Source organism: Pseudonaja textilis, chromosome 2, assembly GCF_049901715.1.
Source record: "Pseudonaja textilis isolate UNSWEBS1 chromosome 2, rPseTex1.2, whole genome shotgun sequence".
NCBI classification, from domain to species: Eukaryota; Metazoa; Chordata; class Lepidosauria; order Squamata; family Elapidae; genus Pseudonaja; species Pseudonaja textilis.
Genome location: NC_141991.1, coordinates 213,870,213 through 213,893,936, shown reverse-complemented (window position 1 = coordinate 213,893,936; position 23,724 = coordinate 213,870,213). Strand labels below are relative to the sequence as shown.

Below are 23,724 nucleotides of genomic sequence, written 5' to 3'. Positions count from 1 at the left end.
TTTCTATGCCACCCATCTTATTGATACAATGATTCTGGGCATCTTACAATATAATAAAGAGAAGAGATAAAAGGAAACAGGGCAAAGATACTCAAGGTAAACCTATCTTGATTTTACTTAGTATAAAATGGACAGAAAATATTAGACTTTTAAGATTCTGTTGTATTCTACACAATAAAGTAGTTGTCCTAGAATCCCTGTGGTATCTATTTCATGGCCTTCCTCAGAGAGCGAACAACAAGGGACAGTTAAGTGTGAATGTAATGTAAATTATTTTAGGAAAGTGATTGGAATACAAAGAGGAGACGTACAATGTTGTAGGTCTCCTGTAGGAAGTCCAGAAGTTGTCTTCTGTGATAAACAGCCATGTTTAGAAAAACCTACATTATTGGCACCTTAGGTGTTTATATCTTCTAATAATATTTCCTGAAATAAGTGACCTTTTTTGTATCTGTGTGGTGCCACAATAGTAATATGAATTTGGACGAACTGAAGACCACAGAAAAGATATGTGGTGACTGATAGTAAAACATGACCACAGCTCAGCAAAACAAAAAGTGTGAGAAAAAAATTAAAGCAAAGCTTTCAAAATTCTTTATAATACTATATATCAATAAAATTCTACTATATTTTGGGGTTATTTTTCTGATCCAGCCTATTCCAAAGGGCTAATATCAATCTTGAAAATCTTGACAATTTTTTCTTTTCCTTTCTCTTATACCAAAGAAAATCAAAACTGAGCATTGCCTTTTTTCCCAGGCTCATATTTTATTAACAGTCACCACATATCTTCACTAATGTTATCGCGGTAGAGAAAGAATAGAAAGGAGTTGCTGGTTTCATGCAGAAGGCTATACCAATCCAAGCTGAGAGCCACTTTGGTTAAGGGACCAGACTACAAACTGGATGTCTGTGAATTCTACTCCTGTCTTAGGCCAGAAAGTCATCTTGATTACTTTGGCGCACTCTCTTTCTCTCAGCCCAATACACCTCAGAGTGTTTTTGTGAGAAAAATAGGAGGAGGAAGGAGTATTAGGTATTTTCACTACCTTGAGTTATTTAGAAAAATAATAAAGGTGAGGTAAAAATAAATAAATGCCAATATTTTTGTGGGAGCAGGTTAAAAAATATTTAAAAGCCATAGTTGAGGACTGAAGTGTACCCAACATAAGCTCTAAATTCATACAGCATTGTGCCCTGTAGCTTTTAGTGCTTAGAGTGCAGAAAACAGGAGTTGCAGCAGGTACAAGTTGATTTAATTAATTCAATATCTGTCTGCAGTTATATTTAGAATAATCCTTTTTTAAAAATATTTACTTTAGAACACATAAAGAAACTTTTAAGGATACATGGAGTCACCTTAGTTCTGTCTGTAGCTCCTTGTTCTGCCAGTTCCAATTAATTTGTAAATTTATCAGGGGTACATGAGACCTACCTGAAATAGGTCGAAGTCTCCTATGGTATGCTTTTGAAGACAGAACTAAAATTCTAGAATTAAGGTATCCAATGTAAATCTTAAAATTATCAAGCACAAAGTTCATCACAAATCCATTTTGAACAATATGATTTTATAAACTAATGCTGTGGTTTTTTTTAATTCACTATTTTTGTGAAAGAATCTACAGTAAAAAATGTGCTTGTGCTAATGAATACATTTCACAAAATTGTGTGTTTATGGAGAGAGTAAGGAAGATGATCATGATGGAGGTAGGCAAGGTCTATTGCCTAGCAAAAAGGGCTGGAATGTTTTTTGAAACTTAAGACAAAGTCATATTCCAAAACATCTGAGAAAGAGACTTCTATAATTCACTGAACTACTAAGCATGCCTTTTCTGTAGCAGCTTTACTCCCACATACTGGGATAAATGACTATATGGCACCAGATTTTTGCTGTTCTTAATGTGTTTAGATTTACAGTTTTATTATAATTTTGTTTTATACTTTGACTGGAAGCTGACCAAAGTTGGTTATAAAGATGAGAGGGTATATAATTTTTTTAAATAATGGAGGAGGAGGAAGAAGAAGAAGAGGAAGAAGAAGAAGAAGAAAAGAAGAAGAAGAAGAAGAAGAAGAAGAAGAAGAAGAAGAAGAAGAAGAAGAAGAAGAAGAAGAAGAAGAAGAAGAAGAAGAAGAAGAAGAAGATTTTTCAAATATTGCAAGCTAGCCAATCTCAGTAAAAGTAGTTGCTGCTTTCCTGTAGAGTTGATTTCTTGATCTGATCTACCTAATGGACTGACAATTTGTTACTGGATTTTATGGTTGTGTTTCAAAGGTTTCTCCAAGCAGAATAGAAGTAGCTGTTCTGTCTCAGGACTTGAGACTAACAGAAGGCTGAAGCTGTAAGCTTCACATGCTGGAAGTGCAAGGATGTACTGTATTAGTCCTCTGTCATTTTAAACTAGATGACCACTGATAATCAAAACTGGCAGTTAATATGTAGCAGATAAAACAACTGGAATATTACATATTACAATAATATTTAGCAGCAGCTGGGAAACTTACTTGCAGGATATTTTGACATCATATCCTTTGTACAAACTCGATTATTATTAGATGAGGGTGTATAAACTGGTTCCTGTATTATTGAGCCAATTACAAGTGATTTTCCTCTCCTTAATATTCGTAAGACAATACACTAAAATACTTGAACCACTGTACCATTCATTTAAATATCATTAATCAAATGCATGTCTTTCATGAGTTACATATATATAAAATAAATTGTGAAGATAATTCAACATTCAAATCTGTGCTTAGAACAGCTACATTATATATAAATCTTTTACATTAAAGAACTATTGTTTGTCTTGGTTAGCTCACTTTTCCATCCATGTCATGGACAATGAGCTTTATAGTGTAGAAAACTTTCAAATAACACACGTAAGAAGTGTGTTCTATAGATAAACTCTGCATTACATCCAGTAACATGGGACCGTATTGTGAATCATTGTAGAAGTGCTTCTTTAACTCTCTTAATAGAAATTCTTTCCTCCTCTTTTCCTCTTTTCCCCTTCCCAGGGGACCTTTAGATTCATGACAAAAAACATTCAGCAATAGAAGAGATGAGTCATTGTAGTTAGCTCATTCAAAAACAAAAGAAAAGCAAGTGATCTAGTTATTGAGAATCATTTCCTGGAAACTATGATTAGAACCAGCTGTTTCAAGTTAAAGGCTAGGAAAAGATGTAAAGCAAATAGTCAGCTAAAACGGTCTCTACTGTAGACAGTTTTTCTCTCTCCCAGAAATAAAACATAAAAGAGACTTTGCAGGTGTATTAAGTGAGCGTGCTGCCTAGTTGAAATGTGAATTACATAACAACTCTCATTTTAATAAAGCTGAGATCTCAATTTGTGATTTTTTTTGAGCTAACTTTTTAACATCCTGCAATCTTGTGAATAATTAGGGCAGGTCCTCTCAGAAGTGGAAGGATTTACAGGAGTCTTATAAGAGGCAGTGATTGAAAGAATGTGGTTGTGGCCATCTTAGTCATCCCAAAACAGATTGCACTTTTCTGGGAATGTCATCCTTTGCTAGATTATTTACCTTAACCTCAGCCCTTTAATAAAGTAAGGAATTGTGATAAATATATGGTGTGGTAGATGGTCTTGTGAAGCAAAATAAGTATTAGTAGTAGAAGTTATTTTTATCATGTTTTATTTCCAAGGAAATAACATGATAACACGAACATGAACATACAGTTTGTTTTCCCCTTTCCTGTTGCATATCTTATTTTTTTGGTGGCATATCTTTGAGAAGTGATGACTAATTAAGAATTTTTTTAAAGAATTGCCTCTCTCAGTTAATTCATTTTTATTTTTCAGGAAAAAGAACAGCTAGTGAAGTACAGATAGCCCTCAAATTAGAATCGTTCATTTAGTGACCATTCAAAGTTACAATAGCACTGAAAAAAGTAATATATGACCATTTTTCACACTGATGTCTGTTGTAGCATCCCTGTAATCAAAATTTGGAGGCTTGGCATGGATTTAGGACAGTTGCAGTGTCCTGTATGCATGTGATCACCCTTTTGCAACCTTCTGTCAAGCAAAATCCAATAGGAAAGCAATGATTCCCTTAACAGCCATTTTACTAACTTAACAACTGCAGTAATTCACTTAACAACTGTGGCAAGAAAGGTCATAAAAGGAGCAAAACTGACTTTTTTTGCTTAGCAACTGAAAGTGGGGCTGAGGTACAGTTTTAAGTCAAGGCTAACCTGTGAAGGTCTTTAGCATTTAAAGATCTTCAAAGCAATGATATAATTTAGTAGATTCATGCTGACCATAATTATGTTTTGACATTTTCTTAGTTAAAAAAAAAAGTCACTGAAATGTTATCTTTCACTCAGTTGACTTCTTGTTCTGTCATTTTGTTTTATGTGATCATACTCAAACGCTCAGGTTCTGCCCCATGCCTGCCCCCATCTTTTAGCATTCTGCATGTCTCCATTCACTCTTAATTTGCTATGGCTACGTTTGCCCTACAAACATATTTCTAAGCAATCTTGAGTAGTGCCACCTGGAGAGAAAGAGAGAGAGAGAAAACTAATAAAGCTTTCTCATTCTTGTCTGTAAGAAACATTGATTATAAAAAAGCCCTGCTGGCATGAAAGGAAATTGGGAGTTTTAATTCCTTGATCACCTAGCAAGCCTGCTCCAGAGCAATGGTTTTCTGATACTAATGGTTTCAGGAAAAGTGATAGTTAAGGAGGGCTACTGGAAGAAAAAAGTTTTTCTTTGAAACAAAACAAACCTTTTAAACTCTTCCTAGTATCCACTACGGATGGCTGATTTTCCGCTGCTGCGTGGCTGATTTCCTGCTGACGTTGAAAATGGGAAGTCAGTCATTTGTTCTTATCTCCCCAGTGGATCACCTTGATAAATAAGTGGGAGTCTATCGCATTGTGATTTGAAGGTTGCCCTCAGCATATAAGATTGGTGGCTAATAATAGATTGGAGTTTAATTCAAAGTATACTTCAGATAAACATATAAATGTTGGATGCTTTCTGCTGCTTCTTAGCCACAGTTTAATGTGATATGGAAAGAGAAGCAAGTTCAACATATTTATTAAATTTCTTTCTCAAGTTGCTATTCTTTCTTTGCATGAAGACTATAGAATGTGGAAGCCTTTGCAGCATATTCATATTCTTGATATTGTAAAGCTGCAATATTTAGATGTCCAGAACTATCTACATCTCTACAAGGGATGGAGCTTACATCATTATTCTGCTTTTATCATTTCATCAGATTCTGAGGACATCTCTTTAAGGGACATCTGTAGATGAACCTTTTAGAATTTAATCCAACTTTCATCATATTTAGCCTTCTAGGTAGACTTTGTTTAATTTTTGTGGTTTGATAAAAGTAATACCACACTGAAAACTGCAGCATTTATTACAATTCTCTGTGCAATATTAACAGAATTCAGATTGATAAGTATACTGGTGCATTAATGAAGGGATAATTTAAAGGTTTAATTAATTAGAACAGAAGTCTCTTAATATAGGAAATATAAATATCTCTAGGAAAGGTAGAATAGTATTTCCTTGCATCAACCTTATAATTGTATTACAGTTCTTTGCTGTCAGTTCAGAGCATATGATTTGCATTTTACATTTCAGCTTTATCTTGTGATGTGATCTAGGGTATAGAGGTAATATTTTAAAGCATATACAGTATATAACTGGAAAATGAATCCTTTTGAAACTAATTTATATGGAGATAATATATGAAATTGGCTGTTTGAATTTAAATTGTACATGACCATGATATAGTTTTCCTGATACACAGAAAACCTAAGTTTGGTAATAAACATGCTGCTTATATAAGCTAAATTGATGGTGATGGTGGTGATGATGATGATGATGATGATGTGATAAGGCCCAAATAAACCATCTTTTCCAAATCTATAGCATCATATAGAGCAAAGGTAACAATCATTTATTGGAGGGAGGAGAATATGGCATTCATAACCATAATTTGGGATACCTATAGTATGCCTCTTTGTCTTGAATTTTCAATAATTTATTTTTCCTAGTTGTTAGACCTTTTGAGGAGCTTTCTATTCAGACTGCCTGCCTTTGTGGCAACCATATAAAAATATGTTAAAGCAACTATGCCATTACTATCTTTATATTACCTATAATTTAATCTTGAAGGAAAAAACAATCTTCAGATGCTAAAAACAACTTTTTATGCTGAATGCAGGGAGAAAAATATAAGGAAAAAGAAATTTCCATTTTCATTATTCAGTTTTAATTATTTAGGTGATTGTGTCTTAAAGAAATTAGGCAATTCAACTTGTATGTTATTTGCAACCACTCCTAAGCCATTAATGTTTGCTTGCAGACTAAGATATGAAATAATGACAGTAGATTGCAGAGCAATTGACATTTTCATTGCTCATTTATTTTTGTATTAATAGGAGTGTATCCATTAGCATGCATGACTGTCAGCCCCTGACAGTTTGAAAGATAAAGAGCAATGAGCCTTTGTATAATCATTAAAGTTATCTCTCTCTTCGTGTAAATTATTTACTTCAAATTGATGAATTTGGCAGAATTATACTGGAGTAAATTGTTTATTTATGCACTTGGGAAACCAGAAAACAACATATAAGTTACTTGAAGTTACCGCTCTGAAATAGAATATAATGAAGAATTGCAATTATATCAGTCTATGTATTTTTATATTTGAAAGTATGTGTAAGAAAAGTAATAGAGGAATTATTTGCATATTATCATTTTTATAATTTTAAGTAAGCAAATTCAGGAAAAGATTATTTTAACCAAGGAAATGTATATTATTAAAAAAAATGAATTTGGTTTAGCAACTTGGAAATTGGAATTTAATATCTGAAGATTTAGAAAATTTTAAAAATGTTCAATAGAGACTATAAAATTATAAAATTAAATTATAACAATATATCATAAAACGTTATGAAGCATGATTTATAAACTGCCATTTATTTTAGTATTGACAGAGTTCTTACAGAATATAGTTGCATAATATTAAACAGTTAATGTTAAAGTTATGAAATATCTTGCTGCTGCCATTGTTGTTATTATTATTCATGAATTATTCTCCTTGCATATTTCCTTTGTTTAGAAGTAAAAGTTGATTGTATTATAGAAAACTAATACAGTAATGTATTTCTGCTGGCTATGTCTTCTGGGACAATTGAAATAATCAGTTCAGGGTTGTCGTGTTCTGGTGTACAGTACATAGACTGTGACTAAACTATGTCTGGTTTGAGTAATTTTCCCAGCACTTACTTAAAAAGAAATTATTTTATTGATCAATTTGTATGGTTCCTGACACCATTAGGGGTTTCCAGTTTATTTTATTTTTTTACCTAGAATATACAGTTTGACATCATTACTGTAAAAAAAGAGATAAGGTACAAAATGAAGATGTATTTTGGCTGACGCACTTTTGTCTTGAATATATATGAAGTATAGATCTTCAGAAAGGTTTTGAATTATATTTAGTTTATAATAAAGCATGATTTTGACTTGGTAAAATAAATATTTATTTCCAAATATTTGTATGGGAAAGTTTTTTGTAAAATGGATTGATTGATTATATGCTATTGTTTGCTTTACAGCCCCTCACAATATGCCTGCCTTTCCTTACCCTACTAAAAGGATATCTGCTTGCTTAGTCTCATTGCAGAACTTCAGTGCTGATGGCTGCAGGTGTAATTTAACATCTCTTCACCTGGATGTTTAACAGTCAGTTAAACAGCTGAATATTATTGTATATGTGATGCATGCTTGTTACCTGCTTCAAAACCGCTTTAATAGTGTGGTTGAACATAACGAAAAGGTAGTGCCATAAAGTATCAATTCTAGCTCTCACTGATTAATATACGTAGTTGGATTTCATATAAACATGTATGAACCCTGGTCAGGTAAAAAGTAACCAAAGGTGCTATCAGGTAGGGAATTAAAAGAAAAGTGTGTTTTATAATTTTCTCAGCTAGATTTTTTTTAATTTAGAAAATAGTTTTGACAATACTTCAAAACAGTTAAAGTTACAATCATGTCCTCTTGTATTTTTAGCTTTTGAAGGAGAAAAAAAGCTCTAACTTTTTATATAATCTACTTTTTCTGTCCTTCCATATAGTCTGATACTTACCTTTGCATGTCGCTGCGTTTGCCAGTTGAAGAGGAAGCTTATGTAGGTGAGTACTATTTAAGATTCAGAAAAGCATGCTCAATTTATATGAATCAGTCAAGGTTTCTGTGCCTTTTCTATAGCTTAAACTTTTCTGTAGAGTTCCTGCAATGCATTCATCATCCCTAATACAGAAGCAAAACTAGAAGGAACCACTTAAGATGGGGAGAACTGCATTTGGAGAAACCAGTGAGTAATAGTACTTAAGGAGTTTCATGTAGATGTTGTTGGCAGCTGAGCCCAAGCATTCTCATTTGTAAAGCATTGGCTTTCTGTCTGTGGCTGGATATTTAATTCCACTCCATTGCACAAGCTGTTTATTTACCTGCTAGTTCAGGCTGTAAATCTCTTTGCACTTACAATAAGCATTGGCACAGTAAGTTCTTATCTATCTGCAAAAACGTACTTGCTTTATGTTGAGGCAAGGATGAAATGACAGGTAAATGACAAGCCCTATCACAGCACTGTATCAATGTTTAATATACGTAACTAGACCAACTAGAGTTGGTCTTAATTTTTATTTCATTCCCCTTGCAAATATTTACACCTGCTAAGAGTCAATAGTAAAATTTATGACAGTCAGAACTCAGGAAAGTGCTATTTGTAGTTTGAAAATGTATTGGTAAACTTTTAACACATGCAAAGTGGTTGTTCAGTGCTAAAATTTTAAAATAGAGTGAAAAGAATCCACTTTCTTGCAACCAAATCAAATAACCAGTAAAACCTGTAGAAAGACTGTTCTATTTTTAAAAAATGAGGGTCTAGAAATGTGAGATATAAATAAATAAATAATCCTATTTTTAAAAAAGTTTTAATAGTATAGTTACTAAATTATCACTATATCCATATGTGTGGATTGGAGCTTTAAAAAATGTAATTTGGGCTTCAGGTACCAGAGGTTTGGTAATGCAATGAAAAATGATGACTTTTTTGGTTGTTTTTAAAAAAATGCTTTATGGGAAAAAATGTCAGCAGCTTGTGCTATGATTTATTAGTAATAATTTGATCGATATGGCACTTTTAGATTGATTTAAGGTTGAAATATTTTATGGTATGTTTTGCTCCCTTATTAATGAATGAGCTGTGGTAATCCATATGAATATGGGAACTCCAGGTTAAAATCTCTTTTTAGCCATGAGGTTAAATTAGCGTAAGATAAAAAATATAAGATAATCTGTCTAAGAACCCTGTTATGATGAATGCAGGAAATTTATTTATTTATTAAATTTCTATATCTGCTCATCTTTAGCAAGCGATTAAGGGTGGCAAATATTTATAAAACAGTTGAAAACAATTATAATAAAATACGAATTTAATATACAGATAACAGATAATCAGAGTTGGAAGGGACCTTGTAGGTCATCTCATCCAACACCCTTCCAAGCAGGATACCCTACACTATTTCTCACAGATGGGAGTCCAATCTCTTCTTGAAAGTCTCAAGTGATGGCGCTCCCACAACTTCCGAGGGCAAACTGTTCCATTGGCTGATTGTTCTCACTGTTAAAAAGTTTTTCCTTATTTCCAGGTTAAATCTCTCCTTGTTCAGTTTCCATCCATTATTCCTTGTCTGGCCTTCAGTTGCTTTAGAAAATAGCTTGACCCCTTCCTCCCCGAGGCAGCCTCTCAAATATTGGAAGACTGCTATTATGTCTCCCTGGTCCCCCTCTTTAGACTAGCCATGCCCAGTTCTTGTAACCTTCTTTATATGTTTTAGTCCCGTAATCATTCTGGTTGCTCTTCTATGAACTTTTTCTAGAGTCTCAACATCTTTTTTATAATGTGGTGACCAAAACTGGATGCAGGTGTGGTCTTACTAAGGCTTTATAGGGTGGTATTAGCACCTCATTTGATCTTGATTGTATCCCTCTGTTGATGAAACTTAGGATTGCATTAACTTTTTTGGCAGCTGCTGCACACTGCTGGATCATATTTAGCTGGTTGTCCACTAAGACTCCAAGATCCCTATCACAGTTATTGCTATTAAGACTAGTTTCACCCAGTCTATACGTGTACCTTTGGTTTTTCTTGCCGAAGTGTAGGACTTTACTTTTCTCTACATTGAAGTTCATTTTGTTAATATATATGGCTGCCAAGAAAAAATTATAAATATCAATATAGCCAGGGAACAGGACAGCCTGCACTCTTGGAGCCCCGGGGCCAGACCTTGGAGCCCCAGGCCAAGTCTTCAAAGCCTTATGAAAGGCCAACAGGGTTAGGTGATCCTGAGGGGAAAATGTTGCAGAGGACAGGGACAGAGTACAGAAAGCACCTCTCTTAGTACCCGCTGACTGGCATTCCTTGCCCCACTTGCCAGGCAGAACTGGATAGATAAAAACCACAGGGAAAAGGTGGTAACCTGGTCCCAAACCATGAAGGGCTTTAAAGGTGACAACCAGCATGCAGGCAACCAATGTAACTCTCACAGTAGCAGTATTACATGTGCTAAATAACTGACACCATTTACTTCCTGTGCAGACATATTTTGTCAAATTATTCTTTGAAGGAAAGATAATAATAACAGTAACAGCAGCAATACAATCATTGAGTGAGCATTGTGATCCAAATAGGAATTACAGAGAAACATTTCAGATTAGACCCCATAGCAAAGGGACAAAATGCTACATGTTCAGTACAGAATTTAAAGGATAGGCCCTGGAGATCTCAAACCAATTAGAAAAAGATATAGTTAGGTCTGATTCAATATCAACCAGCTTCATTTATTTGTAATTTCTATTCTTTGCATATTCTCCAGAGTCTGGCAGGATCATCCTTTAGAAGTAGTATATTTCATTTGGATAGATATATGTTGACTGTCAAACTGTTAAGAGGCATTTGTGTTTTATATTGAAAATTATTAACCCTGACAGGAATAGAGTGAATCTTGAATACATTAGGATTAAAATCAGGAATATTTCTGTGAATGTTAATGTCAATGACTGAAATATATTGCTTAACCACAGTGGTGAAGTTTTAATAGGTCTTGATTATATTTTATTTGCCTGTGTTGTGCCTAGGGTGAATTTTAAATATTTTCTACTTCTACAAGCATATCTATATTCATGCAAAATTCCATTATAATTTTAATTTAAGATAAAACTGCTTTAGATAATAGTAAATAATTACACTGAGTATCAGAAGTCATAGAGGTGAATTGAAATACATAAAATCAAATTGCCCAATGTTATTTCTTGTGCTTTAACCAGTAGACAAAATTGCCCAATATTTATTAAGATATCTATTATCTTAATAAAATATGTATCTATTTTTTCAGTAATTGCCAATTAACTTTTTATATTTTATTAAAATTGAAAACAGTCATATAGGGCAAAACTTGCATTTAAAAAAACATAAAAATATTCTACACTTAAAGGTAAGTTACCAAATATGGTTATAATTCTTTGCTGAGAACTAATTGTATTTTGTGCCTTTTTTCCACAGAGTTTTTGTAGATGATGCACACAATCAACTGCATTTGTGAAAAACTATTATTTCTCCATTTAGCATTTTGATATTTAATTACTTTATAAGGGCACATCCGAATGCTAAAATGTATTGGTTATACTGTGCAGGTCTGGTACAATCTGTTGTTTATTATTGAACTGTGGTGATAACTAAAGGCCATTTAACTGACACTGAGAAGTATTATGTCTGAAAGCAAGCCATTCTGCCAGAGCTAGAAAATTTATCTGCCATTCTCCATCCCTGATTTTCATGAATATGCCCAACAGTACATAATGTATTTTTCCTTTGCTGGCTGATAGTAATCCCCATTTGTCAACAATTCCATATAAACTGTATTATACAGTAGATGAGAAGATGCATTGCTTTTTATTTGAATTTAACAACTGCAAAACTGTTGTAATAGATATCTTATTGCAGACTGAGATTACTTTTTTTTAACAAATGCATTTAGTAAACCTTTAATGTGTGTGTGTTTATATGTGTATGTATGTATATATAGACACACACATACACACATGTATACACACACACACACACGCACACATGCACAAGTATAGATAATACACATACATATTTGGGTGGGAAAAATTTATGATAACTTTTGTAACATGTGAAAATGAGTGAAGTTATCTGATGTGCAGTTCTTAATTTGCTAAAAAAAATAGACCTCAAAGAAATATTGTACATGGAGAATTAAAAGCAGTTCAACCTCATCATTAAAGTAAATAAAAAAACAAATGATATGTAAATTATAGATACAAAAGAAATCAACTAAAATACTTTTCTTGAGTTCTTAACATAAACCCAATATTAAGATAAGTAGTAAAAGAGGGTCATATATAAATAGTCTTATTAAAGTAACACTATTTAATTTTCAGTCAAGATACTGAGTTGAAAATAAAATAGTTTTACTAAGCCAGTAGTCTTTCCTAAACAAGATACAGAAAGCACAATTTCTGAAATTCTTTCCAGCCTTTTAATTGCAGGTATGCCTTAGTTTATCTGGTTTAAAAATAATAAAAACATACATTATCAGATGCATCCCTTTTCCCTGCTTCATCAGCCCCCATCCTCCACAAATAATTTAATAGTGCTTCATAACCAATCTAAATGATTGAAATTTCCTTTTGCAAATGTACAGGTAGCCCCCAGCAATGGTCAGTAAGGTGATGCTATTATAAAATATTTTCTAGTTTCACAATGTTCAAGGTTCCCCCCCCCCCCGCCCCCAAAATGGAGATGGGTAGGGAGATAGACACATGGAGAGACATAAAGTTACACCTATAATTTTGTGTATTAATATTTTGTATCCAAGTAGGAAAAAAAGCATATATCTTATTTACTAGTATAACTACTGTACTTGTATCTCTGTTTCACAACTGAATTATTAATTTTAAGTCAATTTACTAAGCAATATAATGGTAGGATATTATACATTTAAACTACTACATGCAGGCCAATTTTTTATATAATTCTTCAGCTGGGATTGTAGGTGATCAATTATAATGTGGTCCAATTCTTCAGTGCTTCTGTATAACTTACAAAGAGCCATTGAGTGGCTCTTTAGACCATGAAATGATTAACAAACAATGGGCATTCTTCCAACTTTGTGTATTATTTGTTTATGATGGTAAACACATAACAAATCCATTTCCATTGTTCTCACGCTAATTTACAAACCATTGGTACATAATTAAGTAGAATAAAAACATCTACAGAAATCAGTGAGACTTTGAGAATGAAATAACTTCTGACCAAAATAGAGTAATTATACTGCAAGATCACATCTTATGAACACGTGTAATGAATTCTGTGATGATTATATCTTAGTTCTGTATTATAAAAAAAATTAATAGTAAAAATGAACTCATGGTATTGCTTGCTATACCTCCCTACTAGCTAATATATAAGCATAAGGATTTTCATATTTTCCAAAATACTTCAAACTGTAACAACAGGAGTTCCCCCTTAACATAGGAATTTAAATATACCAATTCTAAGACCGTTCATGAAGGATAGTTTCCAATAGGCAAACAAAGAAAGAAAATGTAGCTAATAATATGAATTTAGATTTAGATGACTAAATCTTTTCTAATTAAGTGAAGCTTCTTCGGTAAAAATGAAGGGGGGGAATAACTTTGTAAACAAACATGTGTTACATTTATATTATTATTGCTCTGAATTACTGGTATCACATTTGGAACTTTTGATTGCTTTAATCAATGGGCCAACATTATCATCATTCTCCAGCTTCTTAAAGGTTTTACTGTAACATATCAATAAAAATAATGTGTTCAATTAATGCTTACATTTTTAAATTCTTTGTAGATGTCTAAGGATGAATAGGTAGCAAATTGAAATAATATAAACTTTGCTTTTTAACAACTAGTTTAGAGAAGAGAAAAGAACAATACAATCTTTTTCAGCTGTGTTGTAAATATCATGTTTAATTAACCATTCTCTTCAATGCTATTTATCATTTTCAATGATCAAGAACTCAAGGGCAATATGTCTTGGACAATCATGAAATACAAAAGGAATAACTGGGATATAAATATTAAGCAGGACTTATTTTCAAATTGCTGAATTATCACAATAACCATTTACATATATATTACGTTTTCCTTGGAAGAAGGAAAGCTCTACTCTGTTTTTTCTTTTTCTGTAAAATGTGTAACATATTTTACCACATCTTTCTATAAACTATCCATATCCTTTTCCAACAGTGTGTTTTAAAAGAATCACATATGTGAACATAGAGCTAATAAGAACTTGTAATATCTTGTTGCAATAGTTAGATATATAATTCAAAGAATGTGCAGTCATATATATCAAAGGAATTAAATGACAATATTCAGAATAAGGAATAAATATGCTTTTATGACTGAAAACAATTTTCAATGCTAATATTTGCAAAATTGCTTTCTATTTTAAACTACAGATCAATAAAAAGTAATGGAGTAATTGTCTTTAGAAAAAGACAGAAAATATCCCAACCGAATTGACTAAGAAATCTATAATTATTAAAAAACAACAGGATTTTAAAATGCTGCACAAAATTTTGTCCTTCTTTCACTCAGAAGATTGTAAGCAAGCCCTTCTCATAGGTCTTCTGTGTACCCAGTAAATTATTATTGATGTTGCAATTATTATTTTTTAAAAAAAGTTTTCCCATTTTTCTGTAATATAATTTCCTAACAAAACTTAAAATGAAACCAAATAATTGTTCAATGTCTTTAGCCTCTGGGAATTATTTTAGTAGTAAATCAAAATACTAAGGGACTAATATAATGTTGAAGATTTCACCCAATGTTTTTGTGCAGTTGTAAATCTCATGAACTTGACAATTCAGATAGTCCTCAACTTACAACCACAATTGAGCCCAAAATTGCTATCCCTAAGCAAGGCAACTGTTCAGTGAGTTTTGTCTTATTTTATGACCTTCCTTGCCACAGTTATTAAGTGAACCACTGCATTTGTTAAGTAAATAATATGGTTGTTAAGTGAATCTTGCTTCCCCATCAACTTTCTTTGTCGGAAAGTCACAAAAGGTGATTTTATAACTCTGGGACACTGCAACGTTCATAAATATGAAACACTTGCCAAAAATCTGAATTTTGATAACATGACTATGGGGATGCTGCAACAGTTGTGTGAAGTGTTTTTCAGTGCCATTGGAACTTTGAATGGTCACTAAATGAATGGTTGTAAGTTGTGGACTATCATAAATATGAATTTAGTATACTATAGGCCCTGTGGCAGTTAGAAAATCTCTATCTCCTTCCTTCCTTCCTTCCTTCCTTCCTTCCTTCCTTCCTTCCTTCCTTCCTTCCTTCCTTCCTTCCTTCCTTCCTTCCTTTCCCATTAGTATTCAAATATTTCATAAACATATCTGAAAATAGAAAGCAGAATGCTGGATTTTTAAAGATGTTACACAGTTCCAAAAATATTTATGTTGTTCCTGTCTGATTATGCTTCCAAACAGATAAATTACATTGGTAACACCGGATTTGCTTTTGGTAATGTTATTACAGTAAATTCATCAGTGTTATTCTATCACCTGATCTGGAATTACCACATTCTGAATTATCACTTCTAGTTATAATAATAACAATCGATTTTTGAAGTGCCCACAAAGAATCCTCCAAAGTTTTTGTTTGTTTAACATGTAGGCAATCCCAGTGGATTATAAAATTCTAGTGGATATCACAGGAATGAATTCTCTCCATTAATGTATTCCATTTCTCCTTCCCAGAAATACTCTTTTATATCACTGAACTTCAAAAATCGGAATTCAAAGACATTCTTTCGCTCAGTATTAAGAAACATCTGTGGTTCTAATACCGCAATGAACTCAGAAAAGATAAAATATAGTAAGGCAGATAAAATAAAAAGAGCAAGATAAAATAGTATAAAATAAACAGAATGCAGATACATAAAATTAATGTTAAAACAGTATGTCACAATGTATATTGTATATCCTACTTATCCCAGAATAATTTTGCAGGATCCACTCTGGGCTGATCACCAGGACCAGAAATTTAGTCTTCTGGGCTTTCAGACTCATGCTAGAGCCCATTTTCAGGGAACCTCTCTCTTTCCAGAATGACACATTCTGGTGAAAAAGAAATTCCCTGAGGATGGACTCCAGTTTGAGACTGAAAGCTTAGACGACTAAACTCTGGTCCTAGTGACTGACCCAGATTGGATCCTAAAACAGTATGTTTTAGGTGAATTTATTGCCTAAACCCTGTGATGGGATTCAATTTTTTTTACTACTGATTCTGTGGGCATGGCTTGGTGGGCATGGCAGGGGAAGGATACTGTAAAATCTCCAGTCAGTGTGGTGGTATTTGCTGGTTCTCCAAACTACTCAAAAGTTCGCTACCGGTTCTCCAGAATTGGTCAGAACCTGCTGAATACCACCTTTGCCTAAACCTCAGTGTGCTCCATGAAATGTATTCTTATCTGGACATCTGTAATTATAAATCTAAATAATTCTAAACACTACATATGTTTTTTACCATGAAGATAATAACGTCTTTTGTTACAGCCCCAATATATGTCTGGAATACTCTACCTGACTCTGTGGTTTCTTCCCCAAACCCCAAAAACTTTGACCTTAGACTTTCTACTATTGACCTCATCCCTTTCCTAAGAGGTCTGCAGGGGGCATGCATAAGCGCACCAATGTGCCTACCATCTCTGTCTTATTGTTTCTTTTATTTTTCTTATATGTATTCATTTTATGTATACATAACTATGTTTATCCTTATACCTATTATCTTGTAAGCGATTGACAAATCAAATAAATAAATAAAATAAAAATAAAAAAAAATTATAAGTACTGAGCTGTTGCTGGGGCATATAATTGATAGTTGAATAGGACATGTGCAACAACTTCTATTTCACAAATATATGTTCCTTCAGAATATGGCACTTGCTGAATTGTCTGCATCTAACCAATCACATCTTGTTCTGGTAAGGGCTGTCCTGCAATATTGAGTCTAACCCACTAACAAGTAATAATCTGTTTGAAAAAAACTAATGACCAGCCATTTCAATGACCTGGTGCTTCCAAGAGATACAGCTAAATGTAGATGACTCCGTGTTTTATTCTTTCTGCTGTGTTTGCAGAAAAACATTCATATACAACTTAATGGTTTGTTAAAGTAAGACAAAACAAACTTATATTTATATTATCATTTTTGTCTTTCAGTTGACTTTAAACCTCATGCCAGTATGGACACTGTCCACCATATGTTGCTATTTGGATGTAACAGTCCTGCTTCAGATAATGGTTACTGGTAAGGAGATTGCTTCCATTGCATTAGTTAAATATTCTTAAGTATTAACTTAAAGATGGGCTGGTGATACAGAGTGGTATACAAATGAAATCAGCGTAAATTTCATTATAAAGCAGAGTTTACTACTAGAGTTCATTCCAGTCTTGTCCTTGTTGTCAGCTTCCCTATTCCATAGAGGTAGCCCTTGATTTACAACAATTTATTTAGTAACCATTCAAAGTTACAATGGAATTGAAAAAAAATGACTTATGACTGCTTTTCATACTGTTGCAGTGTCCCCACTATCATGTGATTGAAGTTTGGACATTTGGCAATTGGTTCATATTTATGACATATTTATGACAGTTACATTTGTTCAGGGGTCATGTTTTATAATTTTATAATTTCTGACTAGCAATCAATGGCGAAGCCACCCTAACAACCATGTTACTAACTTAACAGGTACAATGATTCACTTAACAACTGTGGTAAGAACGGTCATAAAATATGGCAATAGCAATATCACTTAGACTTACATACTTTCATAGTGCTTTACAGCAGGGGTCCCCAACCACCGGTCCCCAGACCGGTACTGGTCCGTGGAACAATTTCTACCAGGCCGCCGGTTTGCTGGGCCGCCATCTTGTTTTGATGAAAAAGTGCTTCCGGTGAGCTTTTCCAGGTAGAAAGCAGCGTTTGGGTGCTGAAAGAATCCTCGCGCCTTAGCTTCATCGAGGGGGGGCGGCTTCGAACAAAACTAAGGCGCGAGGATTCTTTCAGCATGCATGGCAAGGCGAGCTGAGCGACCGTCCCGAAGCCGTCCCGAAGCCCATTGACACAGGTACAAAGGAGGAGTTGAAGGTGGCGGGGAGAAGCGGGGGGATGGCTGGCTGGCCGGTCGTTCAGCTCGCCTTGCCATGCGTGCTGATGCCGGTACCGGGCTGCGGATGATTTTGTGATGCCGGTACCAGGCCGCGGCACAAAAAAGGTTTGGGGACCACTGCTTTACAGCACTCTTTTAAGTAGTTTACAGAGTCAGCATACTGTCTCCAGCAATCTGGGTTCTCATTTTGCTGACCTCAGAAGGATGGAAGACTGAGTTGAGCTGGTCAAGGTCAAACAGCAGACAATGAGCAGAGCTAGCTTGTAAATACTGCACTACTACTTAACAACTATCTTGCTTAGCAAGAGAAATGTTGGGCTCAATTGTGGTCATAGATCAGGGACTTACCTGTATGTCCTTATTGCTAGCCTCCCTATTCAGTATTTACAACTTCTGCTCAGTGCAGAAGGAAGAGAGGAAGCTTGCACATAAGGCAGATGGTTTAGCGAACATATGGATGGAGGGATTAGTACAGAGACTATGAAGGATAAGAGAAAATCACAATTTCTTATAAGAAATTTGGTAGTGATTAATCAGTGTTGCATGGTCCACGTTCTCAGTTTCATTTGTTTTTTTATAAACCTTATATAGTTATCTTACCTTTTAAAATTGAAAAGTTCAAATTACATTAATAAAACGATTCCCCCAAAATAAGTATTCTAGAACTATAAATACATTTTCAGAAAAATGGGAAAATAAGTATTCTAGAACTATAAATACATTTTCAGAAAAATGGGAAAACATTTTTGATCCATGTTTTTATGATTTTTCAAGCACAATACTGTCAATGAATTTTTTTTAAACAAATTTTATTGATTTTAACAACAAACAAAACAAAACAAAACATCATTAAACATTAAAAACATAAAACCTCTTTCCATTATAAATCTTTACAAAGCAGATAACACATTATTTTATATCACATTTTTCTAATTTATCCCATTTCCATATAGACACATAAATTCCCTTTAACAAATTTCACATTGTTTCTCTTTCCTCTTATTCAATAACATTTCTTTTCTAGTTTATCTGCTATTCAATCATCACATTTATATTTTCCTCTGACTTTTTTTTTAAAAAAACAAGTTTTATTGACTTTACAAAACATACAAACAATCAAGGCATATTAACATAAAGAATCTTTCTGGAAGAATCAGTAAAATGTGCCAGATGTAATATGTATATTTACATTATCTGCTCATCATATCTTCTCCCAATTTCTCCTTTTCATGCTATTGTCCAGATTATATTTCTTACTAGTCAAATTTTTTGCCTTTTAAAAAACAATACACAAACAAACATAACATAGAACATAAAAAAACATCATTTCTGAAAGCTGCTTAATCCCGGGTTAAAACTCTTCGTACAGACACAAATTCAAAAATCATATTTACTTTATATGTCATTCCATATCTTATTACCATTTTCAATTTTTTGTATAGTTTCTTCCCTCTTTTATCTTTCTTAGTTTTATTTTGTTTATCTTATCTCAATACACTTCATAATACTTATCATTCTTTGTCTGTTCTTTTCCAGTTATCCATTCATCTTTTTTCTTTGGATATACTTCTCTTGTACACTAAATGGAGTAACGCCTTTGACTCTTTTCCCTAACTTAATAATGCTTAATATAACACTTAATTTATATTGAGATTCTGGTTAGTACATTCTAAAATTACACAATAAACTTTATAAAAAAAGCAAGTACACTACAATTACAAAATGAAAGCCTATAACCCACCATAAATACCATAAAAGAGCTAATCATATATGCTAATACACATTTTACTCTAAATACACATATAAAAACACACTTTTATGTACCTTCCAGGATCCCTTTTTCAATTAAATTTATCCATTGTCTCTAAATAGATTTTGTTTCTTTAAATCTTGCTTCCCACCATTAAGGTTTTCCATCCCCTCCTTTCTCTCTTGTTTATTTTTCTCCTTGCCTTTTTTACCCCATTGTCTCTCCTCCTCCCTTTTTTTCTTCTGCTTACCCCATTTCTGTTGTTTTCTAACCTTATATACACCTTTCATCTCATTTTTCTCTTTTTGGATTGTTTTCTCTGCCCTTAAAATCCCCTTTTTCTTTTCCTCTTCCTCCTCCTCCCCAAAGAAAACCCATTGCTCATCCAAAATGGCTTCTTCTTCTTTGTTCCAATCGTCCTGCTGTGTAGTCAATTTTTCATAAGTACATACCGCCATTTCTAAAAATTGAAAAGGGGTGCCCAAAGTATCTTTTCCATCTTGCTCTTCTTTCTTATATTTTTGGTATTGAGTTTTTAATTCATCCAAAAGCAATGCCATCATGAAGAGAAAGACTTCTTCAAAAACAACCACCCAAGTATTTTTAATCAAGAGTAATTCCAAAAAAATTCCAAAGTCACTAAAAGATCCAGCTAAACTATTTCTTTCAATACTTTTTTTTTTACCTTCTTCAATTTCTCTTTCTGGGGTTACTGATTAATCAAAAGGTTCCCATTAAAATGTATCTTTTTTTTTTTGATAGAGAAAAGGACTTTTACTGAATTTGAAATGGTAGCATCAGAAGAAATACAAGATCTGAAGCAATGGGCGTGAAATTCACATATAGAAAGTTATCCCATGTCCCCACCCCCAATAGTTCAAAGTGGCCATCTAATCTGAGGTGTATAATGTCATGTGTGGCATCTTCAAGTGATGTTTCAGACATCTGGTATGACAAGATGGTTGACCTTGGCCTGAACAGATAAGAGGCTACATCTGTGCAGTAAGCAAGTAAGCATAATGAAGAAAGCATCCCAACTTTTACAATACACCAACTTAAACCTCTGTATCTTTCTTTAAAGTTCTAAGCAATCTCCTCCTTTTTCAAGCTCTGCTCCAAAAAGTTTTTTTTCCTCTCCCCCCACTTACAACAGCAATTTCCCTTTAAACGCTCAGAAATCCATACCTCCAATGCGGGCTTTCCAATTTCTGAGGATGTTAAGTCCAAAGTCCAAAGTCCTTGCTCTCACAATTTTCAAGTTAAAATACCTTCGGTGCCCAGTATTTTCCAGTTCTGCATTTAGTGTTTCTGTGGGGTGGGAGAGTAAATAGAAAAAAAGTTTTCCCTTGGCAGCTTTCTCCGCCGCTTTTCTCTTCTTAGGGATACAATGTATCTTTCAGGCAATAAACAATTCCACTCCAGGTTTTAGAAGTTGATATTTTCCCGGCACAGCCAGCACTTTCACTTCTGAATCTTCTTTCTCCTTCTTCCTCCAGCACAATCTTTTCCAGCTGCCGGCTTCTTTGTGGCGGCCATCACTGACCGCCGCTCCACCGCCTTGAGAAAAGGAGGTTAAGCTAGGTGAGGAGGGGGTCTGCGACACCCCCAAACCCCTTCCCAGATCCTCCCTATCTTCGGCTGCCTCTACAGGGCAGCCTTATCCTCCAGATCCGTCTGGATTGGAGGCACCAAGACGGAGAGATGCGAATCCCTGCTGTCGCCGAAGCCTGGCAACCTGGAAGTCCCAATACTGTCAATGAATTTATAGAGAAAGCATTCTAATACATACTTAATGTTCATTTTACTGCAGTTATGCATATCCCAAGACAAAAATGGCTGAGAATTTTTTGTAGTGTGTGTGTGTATGTATGTATGTATGTATGTATGTATGTATGTGTATATATATATATATGTTATGTCCCACCTTCAAAAATAAACAGATAAGGCTGAAAGCAGCAGTCCTCGCAAATAAAGGCAGCAACCAAAAATAAACAGATAAGGCTGAAAGCAGCAGTCCTCGCAAATAAAAGCAGCAACCAGGAATCTTTACTGATTACAGCTGTGGTTAGCCTTCACAAAATAATCCAAAATAATAGTTCCAATAAATCCAAATCCCAACAAGATATTTCAGATTTAAATCCTCCAAACCAAAGTCTTCAGTTCTCCTTGCAAACAATTTGTTCTCGACAGCGTGCAGAGTCATCCCTCTTCCTTTTATAGAGCAGCAACTAATTAGTCTAATTACTGATCTGCCCTCCTCCTGTGCTCCCGTTGGTTTCTTCTCGTAAGGAGACGCCTGCTTCTGACATCCACCCAGCGATTATCTAAATTATTACTTTCACCTGAAGACTCCATAAGTTCCTCATTATCAGCCGTTCCCGGCTGATAACCTGATTGAGAAGCGAAGAGGTTGAAGGTTCAGGCCGGTCCTGCAAATCAAATGTGACCTCCCTTGTAACATTCGCCTCCTCCTCATCATTGCAATCACTAATACTTGCTGATTCATACAAGTCCTCCTCGCTGGAACTTTCATTCAAAAAAACCTGTAGCTGGTGCTGGAATCACAACATATATATATATATATATATATATATATATATATATATATATATATATATATATATATATATATCTGAGGTTCTCAGGGTATTTGTATGTGGATCTTTGGTTGTTCGGGTTTTCTCCCGCGTAAGATTCAAAGTATCTAGGCAACGTTTCGATGAAGTCTCATTCATCATCTTCAGGCTTCTGTCTTCGGCTCTTGCTTCTCAGAGTGAGTGACTTGCTTCTCACTCTGAGAAGCAAGAGCCAAGATAGAAGCCTGAAGATGATGAATGAGACTTCATCGATATTCTGAGGTTCTCGTGGGTATTTGTATGTGGATCTTTGGTTATTCGGGTTTTCTCCCGTGTAATCACTCTGAGAATGCGTAATCCCTCTGAGGGATTACGTAATCACTCTGAGAAGCACAGAGCCGAAGAAAACAAACCTGAAGATGATGAATGAGACGTCATCAAAACGTTGCCTAGATACTTCCAATCTTACTTCCAATCTTTTTTTCTTTTGCACCCCCCCCCCCATGTCCCATTTTTGGCTTAGTGGGCCTCAGGGAAGCCTCCTGGGAGCAAATATGGAGCACAGCAGGGGCGCAGCACTCCCCCATGCCCTGTTTTTGGCCTAGTGGACCTCAGGGAAGCGCTGGAAAAAGGTGCATTTTGAAGTGACGGGGAGGGAATCAGCTGTACCACGTGATTTAGATTAAATCAGCTAGAAAGCAAGAAATTCATAGATTTCCTGCTTTCTAGCTAATCTAAATCACACAGCACAGTTGATGCTCACCCAGCTGATAGTTGGAAATACCAGTTTAGTTGAACCGGTAGCAATTTTTTTACTACCAGTTCGGCTGAACCAGTAGCATGAACTGGCTGAAGCGGCAGAATACCACCACTGGCACCAATGTAGAAATTGGCACTCTATGTATTCTAGTTGCACCTTAGGCACAAAGCCAGATGACTGATGTTGAACAAGTCATTTTCTTTCAGTGGTAAAAAGGAGGCAATGACAAATAATTTCCAAAAAAAAAATGTTGTGAAGAAAATTGCAGAGACTGATCAAGCAATCACCAGGAGTTAACACTAATTTGAAGGCACTTCTGAACAAAT

General features: G+C 34.4%; 1 protein-coding gene and 1 long non-coding RNA gene across 12 annotated transcripts in view; one reads left to right on the top strand and one right to left on the bottom strand.

Moving 5' to 3' along the window:
* Positions 1–23,724, bottom strand: part of LOC148127357 (uncharacterized) — an 826,567-nt gene that overhangs the window by 11,916 nt on the left and 790,927 nt on the right. The gene's annotated exons all lie outside the window — the stretch shown is intronic.
* Positions 1–23,724, top strand: part of PAM (peptidylglycine alpha-amidating monooxygenase) — a 156,904-nt gene that overhangs the window by 54,655 nt on the left and 78,525 nt on the right. For all 11 annotated transcript variants that reach the window (XM_087927008.1, XM_026719558.2, XM_087927007.1 and 8 more), the window contains 2 exons: positions 8,128–8,185; positions 17,363–17,450. In XM_087927008.1, the coding sequence (XP_087783134.1) occupies positions 8,128–8,185; positions 17,363–17,450 (146 nt within the window). The remainder of the gene's footprint in view (positions 1–8,127; positions 8,186–17,362; positions 17,451–23,724) is intronic.